Source organism: Psittacula echo, assembly GCF_963264785.1.
Source record: "Psittacula echo genome assembly, chromosome: 12".
NCBI classification, from domain to species: domain Eukaryota; kingdom Metazoa; phylum Chordata; class Aves; order Psittaciformes; family Psittacidae; genus Psittacula; species Psittacula echo.
In genome coordinates, this window is record NC_137747.1 from 4,066,502 (window position 1) to 4,082,720 (window position 16,219).

The 16,219-nt window shown below is 46.7% G+C and overlaps 1 protein-coding gene across 5 annotated transcripts in view; it reads right to left on the reverse strand.

Annotated features, from left to right (window-relative positions):
• LOC308226382 (somatomedin-B and thrombospondin type-1 domain-containing protein-like) overlaps positions 1-14,398 on the reverse strand; it is a 33,667-nt gene extending 19,269 nt beyond the window's left edge. The window contains exons 1-6 of one of the 5 annotated variants that reach the window (XM_080628059.1): positions 14,372-14,398; positions 13,768-13,863; positions 12,285-12,420; positions 11,748-11,884; positions 10,752-10,892; positions 7,116-7,191 (exon numbers count right to left, since the gene is read on the reverse strand). In XM_080628059.1, coding sequence (XP_080484185.1) covers positions 7,116-7,191; positions 10,752-10,754 — 79 coding nt within the window. In that variant the 5' untranslated portion in view covers positions 10,755-10,892; positions 11,748-11,884; positions 12,285-12,420; positions 13,768-13,863; positions 14,372-14,398. The other 4 variants (XM_080628060.1, XR_013957879.1, XR_013957878.1 and 1 more) reach the window with 4 other exon arrangements.
• Positions 14,399-16,219: the final 1,821 nt, after the last annotated feature.

Sequence of the window (16,219 nt, forward strand, 5' to 3'; positions counted from 1 at the left end):
CAATTATTCACTGTGAAAGTTTTGATAATGATACAAGCACAGGATGCAAAGATTTGAGGAGAATGGGTTAACTGCATCTTCTGGTTTTTCTGAACTGTTTTTGCCCTGGGACCTCACAGCAATTTACACAGGCAGACTCCCAAGTCCAACTCTCCAGGTCTTCTGGTAGGATCTGCACTACAGTGTATTGCCTGCAGGATGTGGGCCACAAGTCTGCAGTGTGGGGATCATTAGCAATACTTGACAAGTCAGCTTAATTGTCCTATGGATGGTAAAGAAATGTGTTTTGCTGAATGACCAGAGATACCTGCAGACCCCGCAGCTATTGTTCAGTAGCCAGACCAGGATTTTATCCTGACACACTGCAGAGAAACAAGTTAAGAGTTTTTTTGGTTTCTTTCCATAAAACCGTATTTCCATGGACCTATGTGACGCTGCCAAATCAAAAATTAATAAAAGTGCTGTACATTTCTGTTCCAACTGCAGCATAGCGTTGCTATTAACACTGCCTGACTCAGAGCCTTCAAGAAAACAGTCAGCAGTTGACATCTGGATGACAGAAAAGGTCATTAGGCTTTAAATAACAACATTCTGAAGGGACTTTAAATAACATCTCTAATGAGTCCAGGAAATTGGCATTAAAAGCCCAAGAATTACTATCTCTGAATATTCCTTTTGTATCTCTGCTGATAATGAAAATAATGCTTAATTGGCAAAAGGAGACACAAAAGCAGCTCACAAATATAGAAATCTAAATCTTGAGGAAACTTCGATGTGTGAATTTCAGATTTTAAGAATTATAATTGTGTTGATATTTATGTCTTAAATCCACAGAGCTTTGAAAACAGAGACAGACAAAAAATGATCCTGAAAAGCTTTTCCAGTGCCTGTCCCCAACCATGCAACCAGCTCATAGCCATAGAATTGCATTCTTTTGTTTCCCTCTGTGTATGTAAGATCTTCACCAATATAGAAGGAACACTTTCAACAAACTGGTCAGTCACAGATGCTTGGAAAACAGTTGGTTTCAACTACTTCTTGGTCAATCTCAAAATCAGCCTGACACATCCCCTTTCCAGGTAGGTCTTTCACTTGTGTGCTATGTACTCACATAGCTTATTTGTACCCCAGTAAACTAGGATCAGACAGAAGAGGCCACCACAAGAAAACCCCAGGGATTATATTTGCCCAGTAAAACAGGTTATCAACATTCAGCATGAAACCAACCCCCTACCTACAATCACTGCCTTGACTTAGGTACAAAAAGCTCAGCTATGGGAAAACTGTGTAACTACTGTTTACTTAACCACTGCCTTGAAGGCAAAAACAAAGCAATGACATCTTTCCACCTCCACATGCTTGGTGCTCTGATAATAACGGATCTCTGAATAAGATGACCCAAGTAACATCTATTACAAGGACTGCACAGTCCAGTTGTAGTCTTTTGCAACATGGTCCAAAGAGAACAAAACCAATTTTTGCTTCTACAAGAAAAGTTAGACTGCCAACTGATCTGCTTTAGATAACTCACTGTGACAGCAACTTGGACGAGTTACAGCTGCACAAGCCAAGAGCCAGAGCACCATGCATATGCCTACAGATCTCCCAGGATACGGGAACCATTCCTACTGCTTTAGCTCCCAAGGTCTTTGCTCCCAGTATGAGGGAAATGAAGGTGAATAAACCCAGTGATGATGAAGATGGATAAATCCTCTTAACACTCCCATCACTGCAATTCTCTCTACAGGGCTACTAGCTGATCTCTCAGGGATCCTGTGCAGGTTTAAGGATAAGGCAAACCTACAGCGAAACACAACTCACCAACAAGCCTCTCACCTGTGGCTGAATCCAGTGATGCACTCCTGAAGGCCTGAGAGATTTTGTTTTCTGTTAATCTTGTAGACCTCTCATATAGCTTTATTATCTTCCTCCCTCCAGCTCTTGAGCCACAGTCAGGGAAACAACAATGCTGTGACTCCCAGCAGCTTCCCAGATGTGACTTCATCAGACAGAAGGAATATCTGACAACAGCCAGATAAGGGTAAACTTTCCTCTTCAGTGTGAGAGAAAATCATTAGGCTCATCCATGGATAAGTGCCTTTGCCAGATTCCTGCCACAATTCAGACAGGAGAAGGCCCCTCATGGAAGACTGTGACCTTTCCATTACCACTTTGGTACCCAGCATATCATCCAGAATCAGAGGGAAGACTAGCAGGGAGTATGTGCACTAGTTCAGAACAGCAACAGAGAGGTTTTACAGATGAAATCATGACCAGGAACACAAAGTACGTGTTGCCCTCATGATAATAATAGCTGTTGTGAAGCATGTCCCTGATGGACAGGTTTAGGGAAGCTAGGAACAAGAGATGCACATTGCTGTTGGCACCTTTGGTAACCACCTTTTCTCCAAGCAGTTTTGCCAAGCCCTACTGAGGTGTTTCCACAGCAACTGAAATTGCTGACTAACAAATTTCTCAGATGCTTCCAGTTCTCTCTAAATTTCCAAGAAAATTACACTTACAAATATCCTGTTATAGAAAAGAGGCAGTGAATACTCAAAGTCAGTTTTGAACTGCTGGTGTCAAGGGCCTGATCCACATCCACTGAAAAATGGATTCAATCTCAAGACAGGCTTTCCCCCAGGAGCGCTATACCTCAGGGAAAAAGTAAGGTTTTATCTCCCCTTGGTAGACGAAATTCTTGCAAACATGAATGAAGACTAAGCCAGTGTAATGTGTAACAATTACAACAACACTCTCACGAGCCTGCAGATGGTTTGCATCCATCTTTCTTCATCAGCGAGCCATTAAATTCTCCAGCTTGATTTGGGAAAATTGGTGGAGGTAAGGCAACGTCTACCATTGCTGCAGTTATGTACCACAAAGGAAGTGCTCCAAGCTGCTAAACAAGGGCAGAGGTAGAGCTTAGGATTTCTCCTCACTGAGGAATGGTATCTAGAAGTTAGCTGCTGCCTACAGGCCAGGCTCTATCTTGGACCAGTATGCAAGCATTCCTGTATATGTGGGAGGATCAAAAGCACAACCTCACCCTATCAATTAAAAAGCGGCCCTGAACCAGCAGCAGTGAGCTGTTGAAAACATTATGACCACCCACAGTGGGAAAGGGAAGCATGTGTGTAGCAAAAACCATGTGTGCTACTCCAGGCCAGCCCCTGGGTGCTGACATACCACCCTACCTTCAGAGAGCTGCTTTCAGGAACAGGCTTCAGGGAATCCATCTGAGCAAGCAGCACCACACGGGGCTGCATCTGCTTACCTACCACCCTCGTGCACCAGATGAGCCTCCTCAGCCCTCTGGAAGGATACCTGCCACCCTGCTGGAGATGGAAAACATGCCTTGTTTCTTTGTGCAATCAACGCTGAGACCACATCTCAGAGTCTGTCTGGACATTCTCACTGAGGAAGGTTACATGAACTCAAGGGAATCTGCATGAAGCAGAGAAATTAGGACAGCCCCCGGCTTTAATATTTGCTTTGAAAAAAGACTAAGGAAGTCAAGCTTATTCTCAGCCCTGGAGGGAAGACTGCAAGCTGACCCAACCACAGCATTCAAAACTGAACAGAGCAAGTGACCAGCACAGTGAAGTGCAGACTATCCAGTGGAAACTTTTCTAACTATAACACTGAAGAACTGCAGATTCTCAGGTAACACAGAAATGGTCTTGAACCCACTTCTATGAACCTAAGTCAATCTTAGAGAACAGAATGGAATTGCTTTGCATTATAGAATAGTTTGGATTGCAAGGTTCCTTCAAAGGTCATCTAGTCCAACCCCCCTGCAATTTATCTGATGCAGGGATATCTGATGCACACCATGAACATGGTCTTGCATAAAGAACATTTTTACCTATTACCAAGACAACTCTGTTACTACCTGCAAGTTGCCAGATGTTTCCCATCAACTTTATAAAAGACTTGAGCCCATTTCAATAACTGGAAAGTGTGTGACAGGGGTTACATCCAGTCCTTGCTAGCCTTACATTGGCACTGAGCAGGAAACAGGTGAAGAGAGTTTCTTCAGACACCAGAGTACCTGTTTCTGTAAACATGAAGATAACTAGCACTTTTCTCCAGTTTAATTTACTGTGGAACAATCTAAAAGGCTTTAGCGCCAATCTCTGGTAGGTATCATTGGGCAAAGGGGAGATTTTGGTGTTGTGTGCTTGGAACCTCAGCAGAAAACCAAAGCTCTCACTGTCTCTTCTCTTTTCACCCTGCTGAGAGCACACCAGTCCTCCCTCTACAGTGAGCTGAACCTGAGCATCGGCCAGGTGGTCTGAGCAAGAAGTCACAGCAGGGAGCAGAGTGACATAAACTGTAGTTTTCCGCAAGATGAAGGCTACCAGAAGACGACCAGTCAGTGCCCAAGTGCCTCAGCCCTACCTGCACACTGTGCCCAACACTTAGATGGGAAAGTGCCTGGGAACCCTACATGCTATAATAAACCAGCAGTTCCCACAGCACAAAAATGGAGAATCAGGCTGAATGAAGACACTTAGTTCACCCCACCACTGCAAGGGATCTGGCATAAAGGGTGAAAGAAGAACAGAAGTCTACAGCTGCAGAACATCTCTCTAAAACACTGGATGCTGTAAGAGAAAGAAACCTTCTGCTTCAAAAAGAAGACTTCCCCCTAATACCTGTGTGGCAGTCTGAGTGTCCTGAAACGTGGGTCTTCCTAGGGTGATCACAAAACCAAGCTTTGCTTCATTGCTGTCCATAACATCTAGCCTGTCAGCACAGCTGATGTGTCAGATAACTTAATCTATCATCGAGCAAAGAGGGAGGCAGAGGAAATAATGCAAAGAGTAGAAGCAGCAATGAGTAAATGGACCATGCTATTTCATAAGCTAATGCAGCCGCTTAACAGATGGATCTGAAAAGAAAAATCACCATGCAGTCAAAATGATGCCTGGGTCTTTGGGAATATAAATGTTAAACCTCTCACTGTGTATGAAAACATGTCTATTAAAAACAACATCAGACAGAAATAATCTGTGCTATTTTCCTCTCAAATGCTCATGGCACCAAGAAATAGAGCTGTTTGAGAAAAGTAAACATTTGCTTAAACATACCAGCCTAGTGAGTGACTCCAGATTTCAGTTCTAGAAAGTTACACTCAAGTATGTACAGCATTGTCTGTTCCTGCTAGACCTGATGGAACAAGACCTGATAGAACCTGATGAAGACAATTCTGCCTTCATCCTCACTGCCTTGTTCAGGCACTTCACAGCAGAATATGAGCTCAGGGCATGCTGTGATAACCCTTTGCCAGCCTCTGAGAACTAGTAGGGAGCAACCTGTGCAGAGAAAAAGCTGTGAATCAGCCTTTGCCCAAAACATACCTCTTGGCCTTCCTCTCCTACCCATCTCAGGAAATCACCAGTGCCTGCAGAACTCAGGCAAGCAATAGGGCAGCAAATGCCAAAGACAGTTCTGAGGAGAGCTGCAAATTGCCTTAAAATTCAGTGTTAACACCCTCCCCATCTTTTATCAAAGGGCTATCTATATTAAGGGATTTTCAAATGGCATGATCTTGCCTCCATGTTTGTTATAGACAATAAAGTTTGATGTCTTCTGTATTAGCTGGGAGGCCTACTTTATTGCTTGACTGTCACACAGTTGCACTAGGAAGTCCACTGCAGCTCAAGGTTTTGAATAGATTACGATTACACACAGAAATCATACTTTTGAGCATGGTATGTGTGAGTTTGGAGCAAAGGTGCTGAACAAGTGCCAGAGGATGCTTTCTAGACCCAAACCAGTTCCAGAACTAGAAAAAAACACCATAGAGACAGATATAAAATGAAGCCACACTTATGGAGCCCAACTGTGTGCAGGTATATCAGCAACTCCAGCAGATGAAAGCTCTGAAACAAAAGCCTATCAGTATGGAAGACTTCATCCACCTCAACTCCTCTAAATAAAAGACTGACAAGTTCAGATGTTACTTTCAGGGTTTGTCTCCACTTTGCCACACTTCTTACAGATAAGCTAATACTCACTGGTCCAGAGGTTTATTACAGCACACTGCTATAGCAACAAGGTGAAAGTACCCCGACTACATACACATAGAACAACTCAACAAGCAGTTTGATTTAGAAACTCCATCTGGCCCTAAGCTTTGGGCAACGCATGCACACAGCACCCCCTACAGCTGCCAGGTCAGGAGAGATCCAGAGTCACCTCTTGTCACGCAGTGCAGCTCCTTCTAACTAGCCCCCGCATCCAGACTAGAGGTTGCCTACTATCAGACAGTTTTGCCTTCCATCCCTATGCATGTATGCAATAGCAGTGCTTGAATCTTAACCTGAGCAACTCTTCTAGAAGAGGTAATAAAACATGGAAAGAGCACATTCCAGTGACATCTGTCCTTACAGCTCCCACTGCACAACCAGCACTCTCCATTCCCTAAAACGTGCTTGCTGGTAGGTATGCTCATTAGATTATGGAAGTAATTATATTAGCAGTTCTGATCCCTCATCAATATGTTTTTTCAAGACATCATGCTGCTTATATTAATTGAATGAGAAAAATCTCTACCCAGTTTAATAGAAGACTGCTTTGAATGCTAATAGCTAATTTTCCATCACTACTGTTTCCTACTAAACATACATGCCAAAGGCCACTATCAGCTTAGTTTCCCTCCCCTAACCTAAAACTGTTATTTATGTTTTCAAGTAACAGAAATACCCTCTAAACTTGTAGTTGCTGTAAATAATCTCCAATCCACTATGGTATTAATTAGGCTGTTCCTATCAGGCAGTAAAAATAACACATCAATATTTCAAATGCTGCAGGACATAATTTCTTAAACATTTCCTCAGCCTACTACCCATGCCTCACTTTTGCCCTTCTGCTTCTTCAAGCTCAATTGTCCCCGTTGGTCTAGCTAGTTCACTGCAGCCTCTGCTGCTTCCAGGCAGCATCCCTTCAGTTGGTATTTACCACATATGACCCATCACAGAAAGGCTTCCACAAGCTCAGAACTAGCAGCACAGGAGCCTTCAACAGCTGCCAGATTGCCCTACTCCTCAGGAAGCTAATGAAGCTGCAGGGGAATTGGGTTTTAACCCCACCCCTAATGCACATACCTGCTGTGCTGCTTCCCTCCAACAGCACATAGGGATCACGTACTTCCACCATTGGGCCCAGGGTTTGAATCTGAACCTGCTGTCAGAGACACTGCAGGTTAATATATATTCCAGTTCTTCACAGCAGCTTGATCTGAAGGGGCCATTTACTTCATTTGCATTGCCAGTGGGTATACACATGCTACCAGACCAGGACCTGCATGAGACATCTGCCAAGGTCCATTTGTGCTTCAGAGACATCACTCCTGACTGCCAGGCTAATGGGCACAGCAGATCGAGAATGCTTTCTCCCTCCCTGCAGAACACTCACCACCATTGGATACCTCTGTATGTGCAGACATCACACAGCACAGGTACATTTATGCAGAATTTTCACCCCTGCTGAGGCCAGATGTATGCAGTCAATTGATCTGGGATATGGAAGTCAGAGGTACAGGAAGCAATACATCTTGGGGCTCTTGGCTACCTCTCCGGCATTAGAAAAATCTTTAGCTTTCCCCTATTCAGGGGTTCCCTACTTGAAGCACATGTGCTGTTCATATTTCATTCTCCTTCTCTGCAAAGCTGGAAGTTTGCCAAAGAGCATCCAGGGGAATGCTGCAGGATCTGGATGAACATCTGTCACCAAGTCTCCAGCCAGAAGCAGTCATTCCTGCTAGATGAACACATGGCACAAGGGAAATGTCCAATTCCTCACAACAGCTGACATCAGCTTCCCCTCCTTCCCAGACTGCTGTCACTTCTAAGACTCATGTACAGAAGAATTTGTAAAGTGAGTGGCTCACCTGGGAACATGCTGACCTGTAACTTTTACCAGGCCAGCTAAAACCACCACTGAATCATGTTCTACTCTAAGGGAGAAACAGAAGGAGAGCCTTTTTGCAAACATAGTGCAGACTATACCTCTCCCTTTGGTCCAAAAACCAGACCCATTGTCAACCTTTTAGCACTCAGCTGTTATGTGCAGAGAGCTGTGCCCTCGTGTTGCTTCCTGCAGTACAGCAGCAGCCACAAGACCCAGCTAAGCACTTGTACTTCAGGGTATGTGAAGCTATGACCATGAGGTCACAAGGTCTCCTAGCTTGAGGCAGCAGACACCTCTATGTAAGCAATGAGTACAAAGAAGCATTCTTGCCATCCAGCTCCCAAAACCAGTTAGGAGATCCAGAAACTGTTAAATGCATGTGAAGAGAATTTCAGTCACCAGCTGAATTCATCTAGTACTCAAGATTTTATTAAAAACAGGCTCCAAACAGTACAGAAATGCCACTGTGCTGCAGCATCCAAGCTGCCCCTTCCCCACTTTACAGGCTGACAATGATACATCGCTAAAGCTTCCTGGATCACAGGAGAGAGCCAAGATTTGAATCCCACCCTTACACAGATGGCCATCCTCCCCAACTTGACAACTGCTCTCTGAGGAAAGGCTTCCTTACTTTTAATGGTTGTGGTAGGGTAGCATTAGCTGTCAGCCCTTAGAATGCAGCCCTTGGAGACAAAAGCATCCAATTACATTAAACAGGCAGCAAGTTCCAGAATCCATGACAGTTAAATGCCTCATACCAAGGGAAAGAAAAATGTAACACCCTCTGTCTGTAAGTTGGCAGGGCACCAATTTATCACTCCTGCTAGCTCTGAGAAAAGACCAGAGCTGCTGGCAGGGTGATGTGAATGCTGTAGCTTGGACAAGTGATCACAGGCAGCAGCATGGAGAGGGACATCATTAGCAGAAGACAGCTTTCTGCTAGTGCACTGAAATCACAGCAGGTCTCAGGACAACTTCTGACAAATCTCAACCTGTCAAGAAAACAGCCAACATTTTGTCAGTCCACTCTACTGCAAACCATACACATACAGATTTCAAATATCCCCACAAAACTATACAGCAAGAGTTCCTCTGCAAACAGCAAGAAACAGAAAAAACTTCTTCTCTGCTAGGCACCCCTAACAGGACACACTTAAAACTGCAGGAGCTATTATAGTACTTGATAAAAGCCTGGGAGAGCTGAGCAGAGAATGCCGGAGTACCATATCCGGTCAGCTCTACCAGCTTCACCACCTGACACAGACCAGTTGTGCCCTACAACTTCTGAACTCAACAGTGCCATATAGGAAGGTCATATTTATACTCCTCATAGATAGAAGCTACCAAAAAGACTTTGAGATACAATAGCTGAACAAGAGGCACCTAAACAGCAATACAAGGCTGTAACTGAATGAAGCCAGTGACAATAGATGCTTATCCAATGAAGTTCCATTTAGCACATTTTTCTAGAGCATTAGTGAAATCCCAATCCAACACTTAAGCTTTCAGATGTCACAATCACCAATCTTCTATTAAAAACAAAACCATAACAAAAAACAAAACAAAGAAAAACACCTAAGGCAATCTTCCTCCTGCAAATATACACACTGCTGGAAACTGATTTTCATCCATTTTCTGCAAGGCATTGAGAATCTTCTACTGGAGGAGGCAGGGGGGAAATATCAAGAAAAGCTCCCTGGCTCTCTGTAAGAAGCACCTCATTTAAACACTGCTTAAATGGAGCAAAAAAGCTGTGCCCTTAAACTGAAGTCAATCAGAGCTCTCTGCCATTAATATCTTTTGAAAGAATTCTTTTACTTATCCTCTTTTACACATGTCAGATAGTGTTATACAATCAGTGTTACTGTATGTGCAGACAGCACCCTCCAGTGCTGCCAACTCTCAAAGCATGCAATGTATTTCCCTGCAATAGAGGTGGACTGCAAACTGGCTGAAGGACAGAAGCCAGAGAGTTGTAGTCTATGGGGCGGAGTCTAGTTGGAGGCCTGTATCTAGTGGAGTGCCTCAAGGGTCAGTACTGGGACCAGTATTATTTAATATATTCATCAATGATTTAGATGAGGGAATTGAGGAAAATGATAGGACAAGGGGTAATGGGTATAAACTGGAACACAAGAGGTTCCACTTAAACTTGAGAAGAAACTTCTTCTCAGTGAGGGTGACAGAACACTGGAACAGGCTGCCCAGGGAGGTTGTGGAGTCTCCTTCTCTGGAGACATTCAAAACCCGCCTGGACACATTCCTGTGTAACCTTATCTAGGTGTTCCTGCTCTGGCAGGGGGATTGGACTAGATGATCTTTTGAGGTCCCTTCCAATCTCTAACATACTGTGATACTGTGTGAGGTGCAAGTGCATGTAGCCTCAATATACAGCCACATAAGGAACTGAAGCATCTTGCATCTATGGTATCAATCAATCTGGCTAAAACAGAAGATGCATCAGCATTGCCAATCTGGTGGGTTAAAAAAAACCCCTTGAAGTCATTATAACAGATGCTCTTCAGCCAAACACTAAAAAGCAATCAATTACATTGTGAAAAGTTTTTATGTCCAGAACAAGCGACATAGTATTATAATCCTTACAGAAAAGATGGCAAAAGGCAACTGGAGTATTTCAAAAGGGACTGATACCCAGGTCCATCCTGATACTTAAAAGGGGCCCTCCAGCAACTGTCACTCTACACATCTGTCACACTTTCAGGGACACAAACCTGCCAATGCACTGCAAAGCAACTCTGTTGCGGAAAGGTGTGTGTGTCCCTGCCTTTATCTTTATTTAAACCAGTGAACACAGGTGATCAAAGACTTACCATTCAATCTCCCCTGATGCAGAAGCACATGTGGTCAAGCAAACCAGGCAACTGCCCTCATCACACAACTGATCACTGCCAGCTACAGCCACTACATCTGATCTCCCGGAGGCTCAACAGCCCCCCTGCCTTTGCAGCACCCTATAAATAAAACCAAAAGGAACAGTTAGCACCAGGCCATACCAGGGTTGTGGGACACAGCAACACTTCCCCACTGGTGTATCAGACATGATCTGGCTTGGAACAGCAAGAAATCAACACTGTCGCTCTGATGGGGAAAAAATTTAGTCATCATTTACACCAGCAGGTCCCATGGGTTAGGTGCTGCACACCCACAGCAGCCGTGCCACAGTCCCACCTCCTGTGACAGATCTGCAGGGAGTGAGTTAACTTATGGCAGAGGAAGTGGCAAAGCCATGCATATGTATGGCCACCACTGAGTGCTGAACATCTGCAATACCCTCACACTCCCTCACGTTGACCAGCATGGGAAAGGGCAAAAAAGACTCAACAGCACTTCTCTTCCAAAGGGACACACTTCAGCCAGGATGACTGCTGCCCCCTTACTGGGGCAGCTGCTGCACAGCAGATCACCCATAGATCTCCAGGCAGGGTGTTCTTAAAATGAGCTTTCTGAACAGAATGCATCAGGGACAATGGCATAGACCTGTAAACCACCATCCTCCTCCAGCTCAGCCTGCACTGATGCAGCTTGCAGATTCCTTGCCCTGCTGATTCCTGTTCCCTAGCCACACCTGCCACCTTGGGCATGCAGAACAGGAGCAACACGAGGCACAAACGACCCAATTGCAATGATTCCACCTGAGGGAAAACTCTATGCTTTTACTTCTACAATATCTAGGCTAATGCTCAAATTTACTCATCAGCCAAGTCTCTAGGGAAAAAATGGAAGCAACTCCCTTGCAGAAAGGTGTATCCCCCCGCCTCTGTCTCTTTATTTAAATTTAATTTAACCAAGTTACTCCAAGGACTTACCATCCTCACTTGCTAGAGGTTCAGACGTGGTGAAGCAAACCAGGCAACTGCCCTCATCACACAACTGATAACTGCCAGCTACAGCCACTACATCTGATCTCCCAGAGGCTCAGCACCCCATTTGCCTTCACAGTACTCTATTAGAAAAACAAAAGGAACAGTTAGCACCAGGCCATACCGGGGGTGTGGGACACAGCAACACTTCCCCACTGGTGCATCAGACATGATCTGGCTTGGAACAGCAAGAAATCAACACTGTCGCTCTGATGGGGAAAAAATTTAGTCATCATTTACACCAGCAGGTCCCATGGGTTAGGTGCTGCACACCCACAGCAGCCATGCCACACTCCCACCTCCTATAGCAGATCTGCAGGGAGGGAGATAACTTATGGCAGAGGAAGTGGCAAAGCCATGCACACATACGGTGACCACTGAGTGCTGCAAAGCAACTCCCTTTCAGAAAGGTATATCCCCCACCTTTCATTTTTTGTTTTATTCAATTTAAACCAGTGCCCAGTTACTACTCCAAGGACTTACCATCCTTACTTGCTATAGATTCAGCATGTTGGAGTAAACCAGGCAACTGCCCTCATCACACAACTGATCACTGCCAGCTGCAGCCACCACATCTGGTCTCCCAGAGGCTTAACAGCCCCCCTGCCTTTGCAGCATCCTATTAGAAAAACAAAAGGAATAGTTAGCACCAGGCCATACTGGGGCTATGGGACACAGCAATACTTCCCCACTGGTGTATCAGACATGATCTGGCTTGGAACAGCAAGAAATCAACACTGTCGCTCTGATGGGGAAAAAATTTAGTCATCATTTACACCAGCAGTCCCATGGGGTTAGGTGCTGCACACCCACAGCAGATGTGCCACACTCCCACCTCTCCCAGCAGACTCATGAGCACTGAGTGAATTCATGCAAATCCTTCCTCAAAAAGAGATGGCTGATTGGCATGTTTAACAGGCACACAGGATGGAAATACTACAAAAATCCAGAGAAAACACACTGATGTATGGGGCGTCAGCAGCAGAGCAGAAGACAGATGTAACAGAAAAAGAGGCAGGCAAGAGATAAGATATTACACACTCCTGCAGGCCCAGCCTTTATGGCCACATGAGGCTTCCACCTTCCAATGCACAGGCAGGCCAGCTTGGCCATGAACAAGGCACAGGCCATGCAGTGAACCCTACTACCAGCGAGGGGCAGGGCAGGAAAACTGCAGAAGCAGCCCTTCCTCCAAGGGCTCACTGCAACCAGCCCAGCTCTATCCCATGCCAGAGCTGCAGCAGAGCACCTGTCTCCAGCATGGCCTGCTCCCCAGCACACTGGCCTCACGGCACTGAGCACTCAACTCACTGGCCCTCCCAGGCTGTGGACTTGTTGAACGCTTGACCTGCCACCTTGCACACAACAGGAGTGAGACAATGCAAAAAGGGCCTAGTGGCAAGGCTTCTGCAGGAAGAAACCCTCTCCACTCCACAGAATATATGCTAGTTGTCATATCTACACATCTATTAACAGAATCATGTTATCATTAGGGCTGGAAGGGACCTCTAGACATCATCTAATCCAATCCCCCTGCCAAGGAAGGGCCACCTACAGCAGGTTACACAGGAACGTGTCCAGGTGGGTTTTAATGTCTCCAGACAAGACTCCACAACCTCCCTGGGCAGCCTGTTCCAGCGCTCTGCCACCATCAGCGTAAAGTTGTTGTTCCTCGTGTTGAGGCTTAAACTTTTCATGTTTTAGCTTATTGCCACTGCTCCTTGTCCTGTTGCTGGACAGCACTGAAAGGAATCTGGTACCATCCTGCTGGCACTCGCCTCTGAGATATTCATATGCATTAATGAGACCTCCTCTAGACTAAACAGGCCCAGGAACTAAACGTCTCCAAGGACGCCAACCTGACAAAGCATTGCAGAAACAGCTCATTAACTTTTGAAAAAAACCCCAACTATTTAAGAAATAGTTATTTTTAAGCCAGCGAGGCACAGTTACATTAAGGACTTACCATTCCACCCTGCCAGAGGCTCACGCATAGCAGAGTAAACCAGGGAACTGCTCTTCTAGCACGCTTGACCCTGCGGCACCAGATCTCCCGGAGGCCCTGCAAGAGAAGCCGAAGGGCAGCGTAAGCACCGGGTCTAGCAACCGCCTGGGACACAGCGGTGCTTTCCATTGGTGCATCAGACACGACCTGGGTTTAGCAGTGAGAAGTCAACGCTGCCGCTGTGACGGGGAAAAAGCCGTCACCACCGCCACCACCGAGCCTTCGCGACCCCTGGCCCGCGCCGCGCTCCCGCCTCCCCCAGCAGGGCCAGGGCAACAACCAACACCTCCCCGCGAAAGGCGGTCGGGCGATCGCTTACCCGCAAGCGCCGCAGGAGCGCGGAGCAGAGCCCTTGGGGACGGGGCCCCCGAGGCTGAGCAGGAAGAGGCGGCCATACCGCTAGGCCTCACCGCTCCCTTAGCGGGCGGGCGGGCAGGGAGACGAGACCGGCGGCCGCCAGAAGCCCGCTGAGGCAATCAGAGCTATGAGGAAGGTGCAAAGAGAAAAGGCCCGAACCCACCAGCCCTCCGAGATCACCCGGAACCCACCCGCGTTCCCACATTACCTCAGACACACCGGAGCAAAAGGACACGAAGCTCCGTGCGAGGCACTTTATAGGGTCCTCGGGACCCGCCCCGGACCCGCCCGCGCCGAGACAGGAGGGCGGGCTCCGGAGCCATGTTGGGCGGTGCCGCTCCGGCTGCTCTCGGGATGGGCTTCCATTTGCACCCTGCCTTTCTGGCCTCGTGGTGGAGGGTTCTGTTCTTCGGAGGGGCCATGGGCAGAGCCCTCCACTGCCGCCTCCGTCAGGCTCGGAGCTGGTGGCGAGGTCCTGAGGCGCACTCGGCAGCGGGGCCGGCCGCTGCCGCCATTTTGCGGCGAAGGGCAGGACGAGTGGGGGGCGTGCTCGGCCGCGCCGCTGCGCCCTGGCTCCTCTCGCCTCATGGCGGTGCGCGCGGGTCGCGCTTGCAGCCAGCCCCCGGTCGTGCCCGCGCTTTGTGTGAGGAGGCGCGCTGATGCCGAATTAAACTAGTGTTTCATTGTGTATAAAGATACAGACAAGGCTACAAGATAAGGCGTGCAACAAGATGACCACGTCTTCTTTCAGATCGATGTGGGCCTTACTTCTATCAATAAGGCCCGAGAAACAGGTAAACAGCTGCGAAAGGAAACAGCTAAAGGAGCTTCTCATAAACTAGCTCGTTTGTAATTGTAGTTAATTGGCAAGACTTCAGTGTCCTTAACAGAATTCTATTAAAGGATAAAAGGAGTAGGGGTATTTCTCACCAAACGACCCCCAGAGACCACTCCTCAAATTCACAGGGCCTGTGCTATGGCCTTACCTACCAAAGTTACCATAGGCAATCAGTAACAAGAATTGGGTGGGCATGTTTTGGAATTATGAATAGTATGTATATGATAAAGGTATATAAGCTGTAAAAGGTCTGTTCTGGATGTGCATGATAGGTGGAGTAATCCCCCATGCACCCAATACCATAATAATGTCAGCTTTCTAACCTATCGGTCTCATTAGAGAGTTTATTTCCAGATTTTGGTGACAGGGTGAAGGCGGGTGAGTGCAGCCATGTGCCTGACCCTGCACTCAGAGTTGGACCCTCTGGCTGCAGCCTCCCACCCAGATCTGGCACCAGCACCACAGGGAAGCCTTGGCCCCATTACAGGCGCCAGTACACACAGGGTGTCACACTGCATGGGTATCTGGAGACAAGCTGGTGCTGAGTGCACCCGGGCTTGTGGCATCAGTACATGTAATGTACTTTGCTGGGATGAGAGAGTGTAGCTTTGGAAGTTAATTTTCTTTTTATTTTCCTCTTAGAAAGAAAAAAATCCAGAGATGTTTAGTGACTTGTCTAAAGGCATGCGCAAGTGCAGCGGCAACATCAGGCCTGTGATCCAACCTTATTCCAGAGCAAGAGCTCCCAAACAGGTAACTGAAGGACTGCCAATTTACACCACTGCTCCTCTCCCAGCTCAGGCTCCTGCTGATGTGCGACTGGTTCCACTCAGGTTCGTGTCACTTAGGGGATGCCCACTGCAGTTTGGGGAACACAGCACAGCAGCAGTTATCTTGCTTTTAGGTAGGCAATTTAGGTTGCCACTGAGTAATGTGAGGAATGGAACAGAGAGCAAAGGATGTTATCTTGAATAAGAACAGCTTGGCTTGTAACCCAAGCACTGCTGTGTGGTGCGATTTTATAGCTGTAAATTCACCTCAGAAATGGGGTGTGAAGGTCAGCCAAGCACAGTGTTTATCCTTCACCAGAGGTCGCTGCATAGTAGAGGGTGCCACTGTATGATTCAGAAATGTTCTCCAGCCATGGGCCCCCCTCCCAGCACCTCCTGGGGAAGGTAGGAAATCTTGTCACTAGAATAAGACTTAACTAAAGAGATG